We start from the raw sequence: 17,650 nt of genomic DNA on the forward strand, positions 1-17,650 counted from the left end.
AGAATGGTGATTATAACAGTCGTGAATGAGGCTCATATCCTCCACCATCGTTTGTGTAAAATGCATGCTGGGACGCTTGTCTGCCTCAAGTTCACACAAGTCAGGAATCAGTTCCCAAAGCATTGTGGGTAAATTAGTGACACATGAACACTTTGGCGTGTTCATGTACAGATTTGACTGTGGTTGAAGAAAGTATTATCAGCAAATTGTACTTGAGAGTATCCACAATGCAGAAAAATAAACCCTGGCAGTGTTTTACTATTATCACTCTGGATACAGGGACACATATGTCATATATTACATTTCTGTATGGACTGACTGATGACAACAAGAACAGATGAGAACACAGACTGAGAAAAGCCTGATATGTGAAGTAGGTTTACATCACCAATGTGCACCAGGTGGTTAAAAAAATAAATAAAATACTGGTTGCTGTGTAATGTTTTCTTGATGCCAGTGTTTACCTGTTGACAGCATGACATGGGAGCTGATGACCGAGCCAGGATTGCTCACTAACACATGAAGGGAGTAAACATTACACGGGCAGCCCACATGTCATCTCAGACCAGAGACTCAGTGGTGTTGAAAAGCAGAAAGACTCTCCCAGCGTGGGTTTCTGATGCCGCCGGCGTCTGCACTTCAGCAGCAGACATTATTCTGACTCCTGACAGGAGGAAACGCTGCAGAAATGACTCCCAAACACACCATTCATAGCAGGGTGGAGTCACTGAGTGTGAAGTCCTCGGTCGTACACTGTCACCTCCGGCGGAGACTGGAGGCTGGCAGGTCAACCTCCCTGATGTTGGTATCACACCCCCCCTCTCTCCTCGGCAGACTTCAGCTCCTGTCAGATGGCCAACACAGAAAACTGCTGTATCACAGTGCGGGGTGGACCTTTGGACAGGCTGCCTTCAGTGTAGCGGTGGAAAAATATTCAAATGATTAAATTATTTCAAAATATATATAATTTAATCTTTGTTTTTTCTAGTAAAGAAGAACATGTGTTCTTGTTCCATCTTAATATGTTGAGTCTTTGCAGCTTATTAAATATTTTATAAGTCAGGAACAGCTGAAGTTGAAGATCTAAAGGAAAAAAATATTTATTTATTGTCATTTACTACTATTTTCTGCATTTTTATTCTAATTATTTATTTATCATATGTTATATGATTATATTGTTTTTTTCTAATGTTATTATTTTTTTTTAATAATCTATTCCCCTTGAATTTCAGTCACTTTATTGTTTATATAAATAGCAGTAGTAATAGTGTTTTCCTGTGCTCCCTGCGCGCATGCGCATTACAACAACCCGTCAATTCGAAACCAAGCGAGGGAAAAACAAACTGGAGCCGTAAGTTTTTTTTACTTTTGCTTCCAGCTGTTAATGTGGTGTTTAATTCTACATAGTGACATAATCCCACGATTGTCCTTTGGTTAATGTTGTTCATTACTTGGTAGAAGTTTGTTTAGTGACATTTCAACGTAACTCGAAACCCCGTTGTATTTTAGCAAGAGAATGAGTGGCCAGACTCAAAGTAAAAAATGTGAAGTTTTGTGTTTCATTACTTACTGATAAAATAATACACCACTTACAGCAAGCGTGTACACATTTTACATGTCTATACAATCCACCCTAAATTTCAGCCTACGTCAAGTACAAAACGAGTCTCTGAGCTGAATAAAACTGTCTTTAATGAGTTAGTATTTTGGCTCTCGCAGTACTCTTTGCCCCTGAAGTCATGCTAGTTTCCACCGCTTGCGGTCCGGGGGAAAGTTGAAATATTAATCAAATAACGCGCGGATTTATGTTTTGTATGTTTGCCGAATTTACCAAGAGAGTGTATATATTCATAAAAACTTTCATAATATCTTCTGTTTCCTGTGTGTAGTTGCGTAGAATCAATGCAACTTCAAACCGAAGGAATTTGAATGGAGTTTGGCGTAACATTCAACTATACGGCAGAACAGAATATTATCTCGTTCGTTATACTTTCTCACATGTTTATTTGTTCACTAGCTTACTTCAGCATTGTGTAAAATCGGTTTAAAGTGTATTCTTGTCCTGGGTGCTACTGTAAGATGCGTATGTTGTTGTTAAACCGGAGGATAGCTAAGCTACTCTCCCTGCTACGTTCGTGTTTGCTAAAGTTGGCTAGCAGGCTAACTAGCTAACGGTTAACTTGCTGTAGACGTTGAAGTAACATTAGCTAAAAACAAGCTTATCGGCACCTGTACAGAAGAAACCTATAGATAGGGGGGTGTGTGTTGTCACTGCTCACATTAGCTATTTATTACTTTCCCGTAGACGGTATGACATGAACGGTGACCTATGTACATGTAGAGCTGTGTTTACTATCTCCATGTGTACAGTACCAAGTTACTTGATGATGGTACACTCTTGTTTAAAGAGTCACTTTGTTCCCCAATATATTTAAAGTAATGGTAGATTTACATAGTGCTACTGTCATTTTTCATTTTTCAGGTTCAGATCAGGTGTTGTTAAGTTGATGTTTGCAGTAATGTGATGTTGTTGATGTGACCTCTGACCCTTGAATTTTAGGCCAGTTGGTGATGTGAACACTGACAAGTTGTTAATATTGGAATCTTTTCCCTCTCTACCCTCCATCCCATATATATCAGACAGGGGGTGGGGTGGGGGCTCTGATGAAAGACATTGCATTGCTGTTGCATTGGGGTAAATGTAAGGTCACATACTTGGTAGTGAAAGTCAGGAAATCTCAAACTCTGCTGCTTTGATTTTAACCATCTTTTAATCTGTCTCTCACAAGTATGACAACCTTATCTGTGCACAAAAGCACTGGAGCACACTACAATTATCTGTTGTCCTCTCGTATTGTCCTGTTTAAAGCTTCCTGTTGGAGTTTTCTCATGAACAATCACAGCTCTGTGATTGTTACACACATTCAGTGTGTGTATCCTTCAGGGCTACCAAACATTTCAATTGCATCTTCTTCCTTTTTCTTTTTTTTTTTTAGAATATTTTTAAACCTGAATTTCTTACATCCACTTGCTTGCAGTGTTCTTCTTCTTCTTTGCCTTTCTTGGTTGCATTTCTTGGTTCGTCTGGTACCAGAAAAAGGTGTCATGTGGCTCACATTTCATTTGATGAACACAGCCATTGGCAGAAATGTGTATGAGGTCTATATGTGTCATATGTGTGTGTTTTGGGAGACACTAAAGTCAAAATCTGAGAATTGTAGAGGTTAACATAATTTTTGTTTCTATAATTCAATTTTTACTTAAATTTTTTCCCCACCTGTATCATTTGACTCTATTGCCCTGGCTGATGTTTACATCTCCACTCATCACTGATTGAAATGAGGGCTGAAAAGATGAAAAAGAAACTCGTTTATTAGAATAAATGCAGTTTTTGATGAGGTGAACTGTACTTTCCTCAGATGAGCTTTATATGTGTTTACCTGCCTTAAAAAAAATCAGTTGTCTATTTTAATCTGTCTGATGTTGCTGAAGTTTGTTTGGTTGGATAAACTACATGAATGACAAATGAATTATTGAGTCATAAAATCATAAAATAATAATATAAAGTTAGGTTTATTAAGCTTCGGGCAAGATGAGCAGTGCTGCCAAGAGTTTGATTAGATTATCATCCAGTAACTGTGCTGATAATGATGTCAGGATGTGTGTGATTCAGCTTAACAGGTGATTGATCGATCACTTTCATTGTACATTGACTCTGCAGCACTTCAGAGTCAGGAAAAAAACGTATAGCCAGCGCTTGGCACCTTTACTAACCTACTTCCTGAGGAAACCCTGTGCTGGAGGGCAGAGAGATGACAGAATGAATTATAGTGTGAAGAGTAACGTTATGTTACTAATCAGTTTTTGTCTCAGTCGGCTGATTGTTCAGCTACTGGATCCTCCTCTCCACTGCTCCTGCTCTGTGCAGCTGCAGACGAATATTCATGAGCACTGAGGAGTTTACTCATCCTTTCTCCACCCGCCTGTGAGAGTTAAAAGACGAGCGCTCCCTCCTGCTTTTTTGAAGCGGCGGCCGGTCGCCGTGGGATAGATCACACAATGCGTGACTCAGGCGACCTCCTGCTGGACGTCCGTATGAGGGGTGAGGACACTGGGCTTTCATCTGCATTACAGAGGTCACCTGCCACTTTTTTCATCTTTTTTCATCAGAAAAATTTGTTGCTTTGAGTGAAAAAAGAGAATTCAGACTCGGGCTGAAAGAGCAGGAGGCTGAGATAACTGCTCAGTGTCGGTGCTACACATGAATCAGTCAAACAAACTGAAATGTTGTGTTGATGTGATGATACCCGTACATAACACTGAAGGAGAAATCATTCAGAAATAGAAATGGAAATCTGAAAGCGCAGTTTTGAAATTTCAAGAGCCGCGACTTTGTTATTGTTGTTGTTGCCGTTGGTTTCGCCAGCTGTGAAACATCTGATGATGGCAAATTTACTCAGCTGTGGCCCGTTAATGTTAATTTCCAGACTTATTCAAAATACATGATGAAACTCTTTTCTATTGATTAGTTACTAAGCTGTCTGCATGCTGGTGTCTGTACTGTTATATTCAGACCAAGCAAGTTGGTCGACTAAAACAAGCTCTCCTCATACATCCCCTCGGCCTGTGGCCTGTCATTCTTCACTGTTCATAGAGAAAATATTTAGCAGATTAATCAATAATGGAACTAATTGTTAGGTTCAACCTTAATTTTTATGTTTGAAGAGATTGAGAGTGGACTGTGTGGTTTTGCTTTTCAAAAAAACCAAAAAAAACCCAACAGATTGTGAGTCTTTATCTAGATAAATAATCAATGTGAATATAACACCACTTTTGCTTTCAAAATTTATTAATTTCAAAACATACAACCTCAATAATGAAGTGCAGAAAACTTATTTACAGTCACCATTTAAATCACAATATTTGTCAGAAATATTGCAATAAGGGCTTTTTTTTATCATCGATTAATCTTACTTTTTTGATTAATTGATTCATCATTCATTCATTTATTCATAACTTCCCAAAGCTCAATGTGGCATCTTCAAATGCCTTGTTTTGAGGTGAGCGGTGTGGCTCTAGTTTCAGCCGCTTTGCCTTTGCTAGCTTCTTGAAATTGGATGCTCAGCGTGGTGGTGTTTTAAGTTTGTAGGTCTGATTGTTTTTGTGGTTGTTCCTCCTCAGCATACTTTACCTGACAGGTGTTACAAATTGCAAGGCGAAGAACGTCCATGCAGATGACAGGTGTGTGTGTGTAGCTGTATGTGTGCTGTTGTATGTGCGACATGAACCATCGAGTGGGGCACGAGTGTGAACTTGACCGGCACAGAATGGGATTGATCGGTTGGTTGCCGAATATCCAAAACAGGGCAGTGCTCCTTTTAATAACAGGACAGGTGACAGGTGATCCTGTGCTGAGTCTCTATTCAGACACACAACAGCTCAGTCAGTAGAGAAACACTTTCTCTGGGACAATCCTCCCTCCAGATCTATTCTGGGAGTTGGTTTTCTGCTTCTGTTGAGCTTCTCTCTCTCTCTCTCTCTCTCTCTCTCTCTCTCTCTCTCTCTCATCCTCACAAAAAGATAAAGAGACAAAGATGATGCAAATGTGGAGCAAATAAGGTTCGTGTCTTGGCAAACGCTCCGGTGTCGGCTGAACGAACAGAGAACAGTTTGTGATTTTGACGCACAGTCGCTGTTTGTCAGAGACGAAAAACAAACACAGACACACACACACACAAAAAAAAAAAAAAAACAAACCCGCGAGGCAGCGTCTCAACGCAGCCGTCACTCTGTCTGACATGTTCGTTTTCCTCTCCGCCTCACTTCGTCCTGATTGGCTGAGGTTTGGCAGGATGGATTAATTCACATCTTCTTCTGCTGTCTCACTTGATTATTACACTGAGGCATCGTGAAACATGTGGGTTTAATATCAAAATGTTCCCAACAGCTTTTTTTTGCCCAAAACGTTGCTTGGAGAACCTTTATTTGAAAACAGGCCTAAATATCTCCCCATTGTTTTTATACCTGGAGCCAGAGCCATGTTGTTTTCGTGTCATCCGTCCATCCCATTCTCATGGACACGATATCTCAGTAACGCCTCGATGGAACTTCTTCAAATTTGGCACAAACATTCATTAGGACTCAAGGACGAACTGATTAGACTTTGGTGGTCAAAGGTCAAAGTCACGGTGACCTCACAAAACACTTTTTAGCCATAACTCAAGACTTGTAACCTGAAACTAGTCTGAGTGGCGGAGGGATACGGCCGCGAGGAGGTGATTCTGGTTTATATGTCATCCTATGTTAGTGAGAGGCCTTCCTATGAAATGTCAAAAAAAAAAAAAATTCTCATTCTCGTTCTCAATTTAAAATGGCATTTTAAAACGAAAACAGTCTCTGTCCACACGACCATTTTAGCTCTGTATCAGAAACGATCTCCATCCATACCGTCACACCCGAAAACGAGTACGAGCCGATGTAAACAGGAAGCAGGATTCTCTACTCAGGAGTTGATTAAATGCAGAATTTACCTGCAAATCAGCTGCTAGCAAAAACATCAAGGTCAGTATCGCTTGTAATTTGTTATCCATGTTGCTTTCACCACTGGTAGTTGAGGCTGATAAGACCCAATCAGGAAGCAACCGTGGGTGTCTACGTCATCGTTTTCCAAAGGTCTCAGTTTTTTGCCCGTCCAGACTACGACCTTTACCCTGGAGTTTTCAAACTAAAACAAGGTCCAGCAGCGTTTCCAAAACTCTCCGTTTTCAGGGCTCGAAAACTCCAGAGTCGTGTGGACGAAAGGAGGGAACGTGGGAAAAGAGATGCATTTCAAAAAGGAAAACGTAGTAGTGTGGACGTAGCCTCAGATGAATCCAAGAGCACAAAGCAGAATGAACGTAACAAAGCTGAAGCGAGTCTCTCCACAACACGACTGGGGAAATGTTTCATTGGAACATGAAACGGAGGTTGAATTGTTTGGAAAGAACATGCAGCTCTATGAATGGCATAAAAAGGACGATGCATACCAACATGAAAACATCATCACAACAGTGAAGTACGGTGGACGGAGCGTCAGGATTAATTATGATGTGTGGTAAAAAAAGTGCCAGTGATGCGTGTCAGCCTTTCTCTACTTTCTTACCATGATGGGCTGTCATGTGCGAGTGTGCAATACCACAACAGTACTTTCCTGTTACGTTACATTGCTGTAAGGTGTGTTTTTCTACAAAAAAAAACCGTCTGTTCCTTTAAATGATATTATTAAGTTGTCATCCTCTCTGAAACGGTAATTACAGGCCTGCTGATTCTGTTGTTTTATCTGACAGCCCCGGCTCATGGTGGCTGTCGGCCAAAATGGGGATTTTACTTTAGAAAAAAAAAATCATTTTGTCAGTGAAGTTATACCTCTGTAGGGGCTAATTAAAACTTCTACCCATCTCCATTAAAACAATAAAACCGGTCATTGTGGGGCCTGAAGTCAGCAAATCCCAAGTTTTTCAATTTTGAGAAAAAAATTCTGCTTCTACAGGCACAGAGAGTTACATCAAGGTCGTAGTTTACCTCTGTGTCCTGGAGGAAAGTTTTCAAAATGGCAGAAAATGGATGAAGCAGTGACCTAACACATACGAAGCTGTAGTCCTCCATGTTGTGTCAGTTACTAACTATGTTAGGTCACATTTTTGAGGTCTAAACTCTTCGAAACCTTCTTCCGCTGCAAAAATATGCCACATCAGGAACGAGGAAGCTGTCAGTTGGCCCTGTCAAAATAAAATCCTTAGCGCTGTGTGTTATTAATTTAGCCAGAAACTATTGAAAGTCACTTAATCCAACACGTCCTGCCTAAATTAAACACTGAAGATTTTTAATGTGGTGCAAAAGGAGAATCAATACAGGGTTCCCCACAGGGTTGTACAGCTGAGACGAGCTGCCTCTGGTAACAGCAGAAGAAATTATTACACTTAACCCATGTGAAAAAACTCCCGCACGGCGTCGGCTACTGCTGGTTTAATTATTGACGAAGTTTCCAGTCAATCGTCGTCAAGTGTAGAGTTGCACCGACAAGTCTGTTGATTCATTAGTAGATCAGATCAGATTAATTGTTTGTCATTTTACAAGCAAAATTTTCAAACATTTGCTGGTTGAAGATTTTGGGGTTTTGGACGGTTGGTCGAATAAAACAAGAAATTCAAATAGTGCTCTCGGAAATCATAGTAGACATCTTTAACTTTTTTTCCCTGGCATTTTATAGACAAAATCATAGATCATGAAAATAATAATGAATAATAATGAAAGCCATAGTTTGTTGCAGCCCTACACATCCTGTTGGTCGGACATTTGCTTTGCCGTTATCGTTAAGAGCAGCATGTGGCAATGTCGCGGAAGAAGGACATTTTTCTGAGATGCTCAAACACCAGACTGAAGCTGGACAAATGATTTATTTAAATCCGTCTGCACCAATTTTAAATTGGTTTAAAGTTACATATACTCAGAGACAGACACGTACATACTCATAAACACCTCTGCCTATTAAATCAGACACAGAGAGGATTGTGGGCATTATGTAAAGTGGCTGAAAAATCAAGTGTGTTTTTTTTTTTTTATTTGTTGTGCTGTGCAGAGAGTGTTTTCTCTGCAGCTCAGCAGGAAGTCTGAGAACATCTTGTCTTGAATTCAGATTTAGAAAATCCTAATCTTGTTTTTCCACTTCAACTGTATTTTTTATTTATTTATTTATTTTTTTCATGTCCTGGGAAAAAAGCCTAAATCAGCAGGTCGGAGAACAGTCTGATGAAACATGACAGTTTGTGCAGGAGCAGTGTCATGAGGAGTTTCATGTGGTCTTGGGGTGAACCCACTCTGCCCCCCCCCCTCGTCTACTTCAGTTTTGTCACTCGTGGTTTGAGATGCTGTCAGGCTACATGATGTCAGCCTGATCAGAGTTGTCGATTAGCATTAATATTAACTATTTTCATAATCGATCAAGTGTTTGTATGATTTTTCTCAGCAAAAGCTCCAAACATTTTGTGGCTCCAGCTTCTCCGCTCTGAGGATTTGGTGATTCACCTCTGTTTTATATCGGTACGCCGTTGTTTGCCGCCAAGAGACGCAGGCTCACATGGAAAATGAACGACTTCTGGTCTCTTTGACGTTCTCGCCGCCTTTGGTCTGAATGTAAAGTAATGCCAGCATTAAGTGATGGATTCACCCCTGTGTGATGAACATCAGTGCAGTAGAAAGAAGCCCTTACCCTTTGATTTAGGTCAAAATATGCATTTGACTATAATATTGGACCATAACAAGATGATTAAGAAACTAATGTTACGGACATAAAGAGTCCCCTGATCTTGTATTCAGATTACTTTGGTGACTCCATCACTTTTCATCTCGCGTCACCCTCAGGACAAGCGTCACTTTTACTCTCGGTCTCTAAAGAGCAGTTAAATCATCAGTGTTGTTCAAAGTGTCGCTGTAATGAACAGCCTCTGTGTGTGTGTGTGTGTGTGTGTGTGTGTGTGTGTGTGTGTGTGTGTGCGTGCACAGCGGTGATGTTTGTTTTATTGAACCTGTGTCAGCTTTTTCTTTATCAGCCGCTGCCGGTGAAAGAAAGTCCGTCTCTCTCTGCCCTCTGGGAGGATTTGTGTGATTCCCGCAGCAGAGGAAACTCCTCCAGTCTGCATGGAAATAAACCTTTTAGATCTGTGTTTTCAGCCCCGCGGGTCAGCAGATAAGGCCGATGATTTGTGGGGATGCGTGTGGATAAAACCATATCTCCCATGCACAGTGTTTATCACTGTACCTCCTCCAGTTCTGAAATACTGAATATTTTAAGCCTCTTCTGATGATGAATCGGATGAAACGACATGAAAATCAAATAAATATTCTCTAGCTTCATGTTGCTGTTCATTCTGGTCTACATGTATTTCAGTTTAATTTCTGCATATATCTGCAATAAGGTAATATCATCTAAGAACAAAGTCCAGCAGATTTATCCGTCTGTGTCGAGAGCAGTGAGGTAAAAGTAAAGTGAAATTTAAACCTGCTGTAGCAGCACAACAAACAGTCAGGATGTTTACATGTTAGAAATGGCTTCCCACTTCCATATCTAACTGACACATACACATGCACCTAGCACTGGGTGATACGGTCTATAAATATCACAATACACGATATATATGTCGGTATTTTGAAATCTCTAAAATACTTCATAAATGTGCGATTTAACCCTCTGATGCATGAGATCACACCGGTGTGATCTAGAGATTCTAGTCCTTGTTTGCATTAAAACCTTCTTGTTTTTTTTAACTATAGATGCATTAGAGGTTTCTATTGGAACAGTTTTAAATTTGTAAGCAAAAAGGGGGAAATTTGCCGACTAAAGCCAGATGTTGACGGGTCTCAGCAGCTTTTTTTGACCAGGGCTTTAGTCACACACACACACACACACACCCAGGGGAGTTTTCTGGATGGGTGGGGGGAGTGTGTTGTCTCTGAGAGGAAGAGAGAGAGAGAGAGAGAGAGAAAAACAAATTTTGTGCCAACGGCTTAAAACAATTACATGACAATTTGTACAGGGTGTTCGTGATACAGTCATTTGTGGAACAAGCGGCGATACAGATAGATAGATAGATAGATACTTTATTTATCCCCTAGAGGAAATTCATGTGTCCATAAGATCATTGTTGATAATAATTATTATAATAAAAACAGTTAATAATTAATAAACAACAATAAAAGTGTATTTGTTCTATCGCCACCAGTACATGCAACATCATCATCCCAATGGAGTCGTGAGAGAAATTTCCGCCTCTTCAGCCACTGGATGTTTCCCTCTCTTCACCAGCTGGTCTCTGACTGTGTGTGTGTGCTGCCTGGTGCTGGGCAGGTTGTGAACGGTGCGACTGAAGCGTTCAGTAAATACGCCTCAGAAGCAGGAGCTGAAAGAGGCTGAAAGCTGCGGGGAACTGCAGAGCTGGTGACATTTCTCTGTGGGCTCGTTACTACAAGCGACATGTTTCACATTATGCATAGCAATTTCATCTGTTGTTACTATGAAGATTTAGATTAGAGCAGGTTTAAAGTGCAGTGAGTGATTCGGAGGTGTGGAAGCAGGCTACATGTTTGAAGTAATGGCTGTGCAGTGCGAGGAGCTGGAGGGTGAAACAACAATTGTGGCTTTGTAAAAGAAAAAAATTAACCTTTTTAACTTTGTTTAGTGTGGTGTGGACGTGAGGCAAATTAAACATGAGTGTCTCTGTCCAGGGTCTGTCTGTCTCTCTGTTCAGTCCGTCTGTCTTTTCTTTCTGCCCCCGTCCACAGAGAGTTTGTGGCTCGGCGCTGAAGTGTAGGTTTTAAATGGTTTTTAATAAATGGCGTTCTCTGAGCGCTGCAGAGCTGCTCTCCCTCGACACGCTGCCTCCGCTCGGCGCTCGCAAGCTGCTCCTGACCTGATAAAAAAACACCTGCTGAGCTGTGTGAGTTTATTATTTATTTTGTTCAATAGGTGAAAGTGCTGGAGCGTACGCCTGTGGCAGCTGCAGGTTTTATGTCGTAGAAAATGAACCTTCACTGAGCGGTGCGTGTTGGAGGTTCACCTCTGTCTGTAATTAATGAGTGTACTTTAGAAAACTGAAGATTGTAAATCAGCAATTTGATATGAGTTTGTTTATCAGTGGGCGGTGGCGGGGGTCACGTACAGCGTACTGTGGTGTTTAAATCTGTCTGTACAGTAACTCTGGTTTCCTGTCGTTATGCAGACCGATGACACACATGTGATTAGTACATGAAACAAACATAAATGTTCTCCACATGGTTTCCCATCACTTCTTAGTGTGCCCGTTTCTGCAGCAGTTAAATGCAGCATCTGAGAGGATGTTTATCTTGCACGACTTCAAATCAGTATCACGATTATTTCAAACTTTTACCTCAGTTACAGTTAAGTGACTCAGTTACACGAGGTTTTCTAATAAGTTGTGACATCGGGGAATGAAATTTGTCTCATTTTTGTTGGAGACCCCAGAGTGAACACGACTTTGTGGCAGTTACGTTTTACAAAGAAAACAGTGATAGAGTTTGACGTGTGTGTCTTTATTTTTAGCTTGTTGAGATAGAAAGCCACAGATTTAATTTATTTTTGCTTAAAATATGAATAAATAAAAAAAAAAATACAGTAATGTTTGTGATTCATTTTCTTTCAGCTGATGAGTCATTTACTTGACTGATAATTTTTAGCTTTATGCAGCGTTTTAAAATAAATGATGAATGGATGAATTTGAAGCCGTTAATAGATGTGACTCACACTTATCATGCTGGTAGGGATGATGTGTGATACGTCACCAGCCCCCCTGCCGTCCTCTGAGGGGAACAGGTCAGTCATATTTCAGTGCCCCCCCCCCCAGCAGTCATGTCTGCTCTGCAGGATAACTGCTGCACTGTGCTCATGAGCTGCTATTCGGAGATCTCTCCTCTGCCCCTCTCAGCCTCTCTGCTCCTCACCAGTGACGTCGTCGGGATGAACTTGAGTTGCCCTCCGAGTTAATGAGCGTCCCGGAGCAGCTGAGCGCTGGGCCACGGTGACACTCGGCGGAGCAGGGAAGCGGCCGTCTGCTCTGGGTGGGCTGGCCGACATTTGGCAGGGATCAGCTGCTCTCCCACCACGGGGATCAGCAGACTGTTTCCAGCCGACTGGTGGTCTGTGATACGTTGCCGCTCTGGGGAGTTTGTGGGGGCCGCTCTGACTCACAGTTCACTCTGGACCCATTCGTTTACTGAAGCTGACAAACAAACAGGCTGCGGGTCAGCTGGCTGCGTGTATAGATAAGGTTCTGTCAGGTGGGTTTCCATCACAGGATGCTGCGTGACCAGGCAGTTGCCAATAGGGAGGCAGAGTCAGAGAAAACTGTGAATCAGCATTTGAAAAGATGCATTTCAATGATGAAAATAAGCCAAATTTAGTTAAAGGTTGACTCTTCCTTGCTGCTAAGCTTTGTTGATATTCAATAATATCAAAGCTTGCGATATTTCTATACATCTGTCTATATTTCTACGTGTGATTCATATGTGATATTTTTCATAATATCAAGAAAAATATTTATCTATTTGTAATTTTTGCAATTCAACTCTCATTTCACTGCTTGTGATGAAGGTAAAATGTGTCACATTGTTGTGCATCGTCAGCACAGGAAGCGTTGTGGTGCGACAGAGACGCCCCGGCCTCCAAATCATATTGTTTGGTACAAGATTCACAAAAATCACATCATCATCATTTCTAATCTGATTCTATTCATACAGAAACAAGACAAATTAACAATTATGCGCTGTATAAATTTATCTCTAACTGCAGACCTGTAGTTAAATTGAGAGAGAATAATCACAAATAAAAATTGCTATTTGTAAATTGTAAGTTGTAACTCGATTTAGTTTTGTGCGACTTGCAGTGATTCTGTATTTGTAGCTTGTTTCTTTAAGCTGGGTCGTTTTTCTTTCTATATGTGACGTACTGTTCTCAGAAGCAGGAATAAATATTTTTTGCCACAGTGCATTTATCTCTCTAAGATAATAAACTGCAGCCTAAAATGGACATTTTAAAAAAAAAAAAGGTCGGTATTAGGAACTATCTGAACAAACACAAACACATCATGAATCTGATCTGTGATCTGATGTTTAATATCACCTCTTGGTATTCAACTGTTTGTGTTTTTATAACCCCTGTGTACAGCCACTAAAAGAAGAGGCTGTTCTTGTCTGTTTTTATTTGTGAGCTACATAAATCTGTGACACCAGAAAAACTCGTACTCTGTATTTAGACTGTAGAAATCCTGCTGAGCTGCAGCTCTCGTGTCCTGGCTGCTGAGCTGCAGGTGAGTCTGTAAAACCTGCGGCTCTGTGAGGCTGGTGAAGTTTTTCGGGGACGGACGGACTGACTGCCGGAGTGACTCGTAGCAGCTGTAGGTCACACCCAGAAATTGTGTGTGGTACCTTCACACAGAGTGGCTCTGAACTCATGAATGAATCACTCATCCTTCTCTAATTCAGGCCTTCGGCTCCTCCCCTCTGGTCTAAATCAGAGAGGTTTATTTGATTTTATTTTTTTCCTGGCTGGGTTTTCTGCCTGACTGAACAGCTGACTGTACGGTCGAGTGAACAGCTCGTCTGCCTCGCAGGCTGTTCCCGCTCCGCCGTCCTCGGTCAACGAGGTACCACCGAGGGACTCGCCAGTCAAATCTGCCTGAAATCAAACTAACGAGCACTGACAGGAAGCAACGTGCTACCTGCTGGGAACACGGCCAACACTTTCCTGCGTTTCTCTCTGAAACGCCTCAAAGACTTTAACCCTCCTGCTGAGCTGTCGACATGGATCTGGTGTTTCCTGTCAGAGGTTTTATCCTGGTAATGAATCGTCTGTGGCGGAGGACGGTTGAACTGGACTTTAAACCAGAGATCACAGCTTGGATCAGTGTCTGTCAGCAGCTGTGTCCTGTGTTCTGAGACAGATTAAAGCCTGAAACCACTGACGTTCACTCATGTCCAAACCGCACGAATGTGAACTGAATATTTTCAGATGTTTCAGCGGTGGCGTTGTTATTTTACAAACCTGAAGTCATTGTTTCAGACATTTCATCCTAGCCCCTGTTGTTGGTTCACAATTTAATCTTATGTTTTGATCCTTGTCTCCAGGTCGCCTTGATGTCATGCCTGTCTGTGTGCTGTCGGACGGGGCGGGGCCCGGTGCCCAGGTACCAGCACACCTGACCATGATTCCCATCTCACACATCACCACCAGCACAGACTCCTCCGGCAAAACAGTCAAGGTTTGTTTACACTCTTTTCATTTTTAGACAATGATGAACGGATATTTCTTGTTGACAAAATCTTTCGACATGACATCTTCATCAGGGGTTTAAATGTCTCTGAATTTCATGATGTAAATATTATAAATAATTTGATGTGTACATATTGACATGATGGATGGGCTGGACCTGGGAGTCACACCTGTGTTTAATTAGATGATGTGTATATGTGGACCTTTAGGATCACCTCTTTAAAGAACAATTAGTTAAAAGATGTTTTGGATACCAAATTGTTTCTGTAGATTTCAAAATTCCATGTATTTTCCTGTTTCCTCTGCATTCTTTATTCCCGCATTCAACTGTCACCTGCCACCATGTGCTCACATCCACCTAGTTTCTTTTTTTTTTCTCCTGCGTGTGAGGCCGTTTTCTTGTTCTTGATTAGCACGCTGCAGGAATATGTTTATGAAAACCAAAGCAGCAGAATAATCCACCTTCTGTCTCGCAGCTCATTTTTCCCTGAGGCACTCATCAACGCTGCTCAGCTTCCTGACGTGGCTTTGATCAGTTGACAGGCTCTCAGTGAAACTCTGTAGAGCTTCAGTCGGAGATAAATGTTTCTCAGTTTGTCTCCAAGTTTAATGTTCTTTATTTTTCCAGGGGAAAGTGGTTCGTAAAGAACGACTGGTGTCGTCAGCATCAGATGACTTCATCTTAAAGACTGTCATCCAAGGTAATATGCAGACATTTGTGTGTAACGCATGTCTGTTTGTCCTTGTAGCTGCCTGCTGGGTTCTTTGTGTTATAAATGACAACCTTTCAATCTTTATAAATGAAACCATTCAGTCACAGTAGGAAATTGACTTTTAGTTTACTTTGGTCGGAGGTTTTGAAAATTCAATCTTTTTAAAAGAGAAAAGGAAAACTTAATTTATTGTGGTAGATTGATTTATTTTTGAATATTGTGTACACATAATGAACAATGTTCAGTTTAGTCATTGTTGTGATACACTGAAAACAATGTAACCTTGACTCAAATGAGGTAATGATTCACAGTAAATATTTGAGCTGAGTGAATTTTTAGTCAAGGCAAAGGACTCAAAGTTTTGTTGTGTTTGTGTTGTTGTTCTCACATTACGATGCCATGCAAACACTGGTCTGCTCATCAAGAGCCATTTGGGGTTTGGTGTCTTGAAGAAAGAAAAGAATATAAACACATAGAAACTATGAATACTACGTTGAGTCCAATAAGAAATCAAAATAACAATAACAATAACATCTCGGTCAAACTGAAGAATAATTACAGTATTGTTGGATTAGAAAATACATGGAATGAACAACAACCATTCAAGACCAGATTAGTGTTGCCTTGAGCTTTAAATTTAAAAGCATTAACCCTTTCTTACCCACTATCACACTGGGCATCTTTGGGTGGTGCTGGAAGCTTGATGACGTAGTGGCTACTTGCGAGCCATTTGGCAAGCTACTGTACTTGTACTAACTAGTATTAGGTTAGCAGGTACTGGTACCCATTTGTGCTAGTCCGCCACAGTAGCTGCTAGCAGCTTGGCTTGGTGGCTAATTGGAAATTTAAATCATTATATTTCTCTATTTTTGTCCAAGGTGGAAGGCATAGCTTTTGATTTACCAGTTGATCTATGTTCCGACCCTCACCTACGGTCATGAGCTCTGGGCAGTGACCGAAAGAATAAGATTATGGATATGATAAGTTTCCTTTGTAGGGTGGCTGGGCTCAGCCTTAGAGAGTTGTAGGGTGAGGAGCGAGATCATCCGGAGGGAGCTCAGAGTCAGTCTCGAAAGGAGCCAGTTGAGGTTGTTTGGGCATCTGATTTGGATGACTCCTGGGCGCCTGCCATTGGGGTTCTTCTGGGCTCCTCTAACTGGTAGGAGACCCCTGAGCTAGGCCCAGAACACGCTGGAGAAATTTTATATCTCATGTGGCCTGGGAATGACTTGGGATCCCTAAGGAGGAGCTGGAAAACATTGTTGGAAAGAGGCATGTCTGGACGAATTGGACGACCTGGACGACCTGGACTACTGTGACCCAACCCTGGATTAAGTGGCTGAAAATGGGTGAATAGATGAACGGTATATGACGGTCTGTTTATACCTATCCTCTGCTTTATACCCACGCTAGAGCAGAGTCTTACAAAAAACTGCATGGTGAGATATATTAAATATGATAGATACTGTTTTGGACTCTCCAAGCTTTTGTTCCCTCAAAGGTCAGAACTGTAACTGCAAAGATGTTTTGTTCTTGATCAACAATGAGAGTTTGAACGGTTTGATTATGTACGGCGGGTTTATCAGAGCTTGTTGGCTGAGAACAGCTGCTGCTGCTGGAAACACTTAGACTGAGTCATACTCAAAAGCTGCGTAGTGCTGCAGAGTTTATGGTGTGGAGTGTTTGACTGTGCATGTGTGGAGCTGTAAGGACTGTGTGTGCGTGTTAAGCTGTTTAGCTGGTATGGATTGTAGAAGCAGATGGAGGCCATTGTGTCTCATTGTTGTCATGTCTGTGGCCTTCTTATCTCCGAGCGGCCTGATTAAAGAGCCACAGAGAGCCAAGGCTCTTATTGTGGTGTCGACATCCTTCCTTTTATTCATTTAAACTCTCTGACACCCTGTCTGTGTCCCCAGCTGCAGGATGAACAGGTTCTCCTCTTCTGAATTGTTGGGTTATAGACCAGTCTGTCAGTTTTTGTACAGTGTTTGACCTGCTGGTGCATTGTGGGATTTTGTGATAGGTTTGTGAGCGTCTCGCTATTGTTTCTCGTATTTCTGTTTCTTTCGTCGTGTTGTTGTCGTGTTTCCTAGTTTAGTTCATCTTGATGAAAATACCT

General features: G+C 41.4%; 1 protein-coding gene across 2 annotated transcripts in view; it reads left to right on the forward strand.

Annotated features, from left to right (window-relative positions):
* Positions 1–1,321: 1,321 nt before the first annotated feature.
* Positions 1,322–17,650, forward strand: part of pot1 (protection of telomeres 1) — a 59,489-nt gene continuing 43,160 nt past the window's right edge. For both annotated transcript variants that reach the window (XM_022764594.1, XM_022764595.1), the window contains exons 1-3: positions 1,322–1,351; positions 14,674–14,807; positions 15,447–15,519. In XM_022764594.1, coding sequence (XP_022620315.1) covers positions 14,688–14,807; positions 15,447–15,519 — 193 coding nt within the window. In that variant the 5' untranslated portion in view covers positions 1,322–1,351; positions 14,674–14,687. The remainder of the gene's footprint in view (positions 1,352–14,673; positions 14,808–15,446; positions 15,520–17,650) is intronic.

The sequence above is a fragment of the Seriola dumerili genome, unplaced genomic scaffold, assembly GCF_002260705.1.
Source record: "Seriola dumerili isolate Sdu_G_001 unplaced genomic scaffold, Sdu_1.0 BDQW01000550.1, whole genome shotgun sequence".
NCBI lineage: Eukaryota > Metazoa > Chordata > Actinopteri > Carangiformes > Carangidae > Seriola > Seriola dumerili.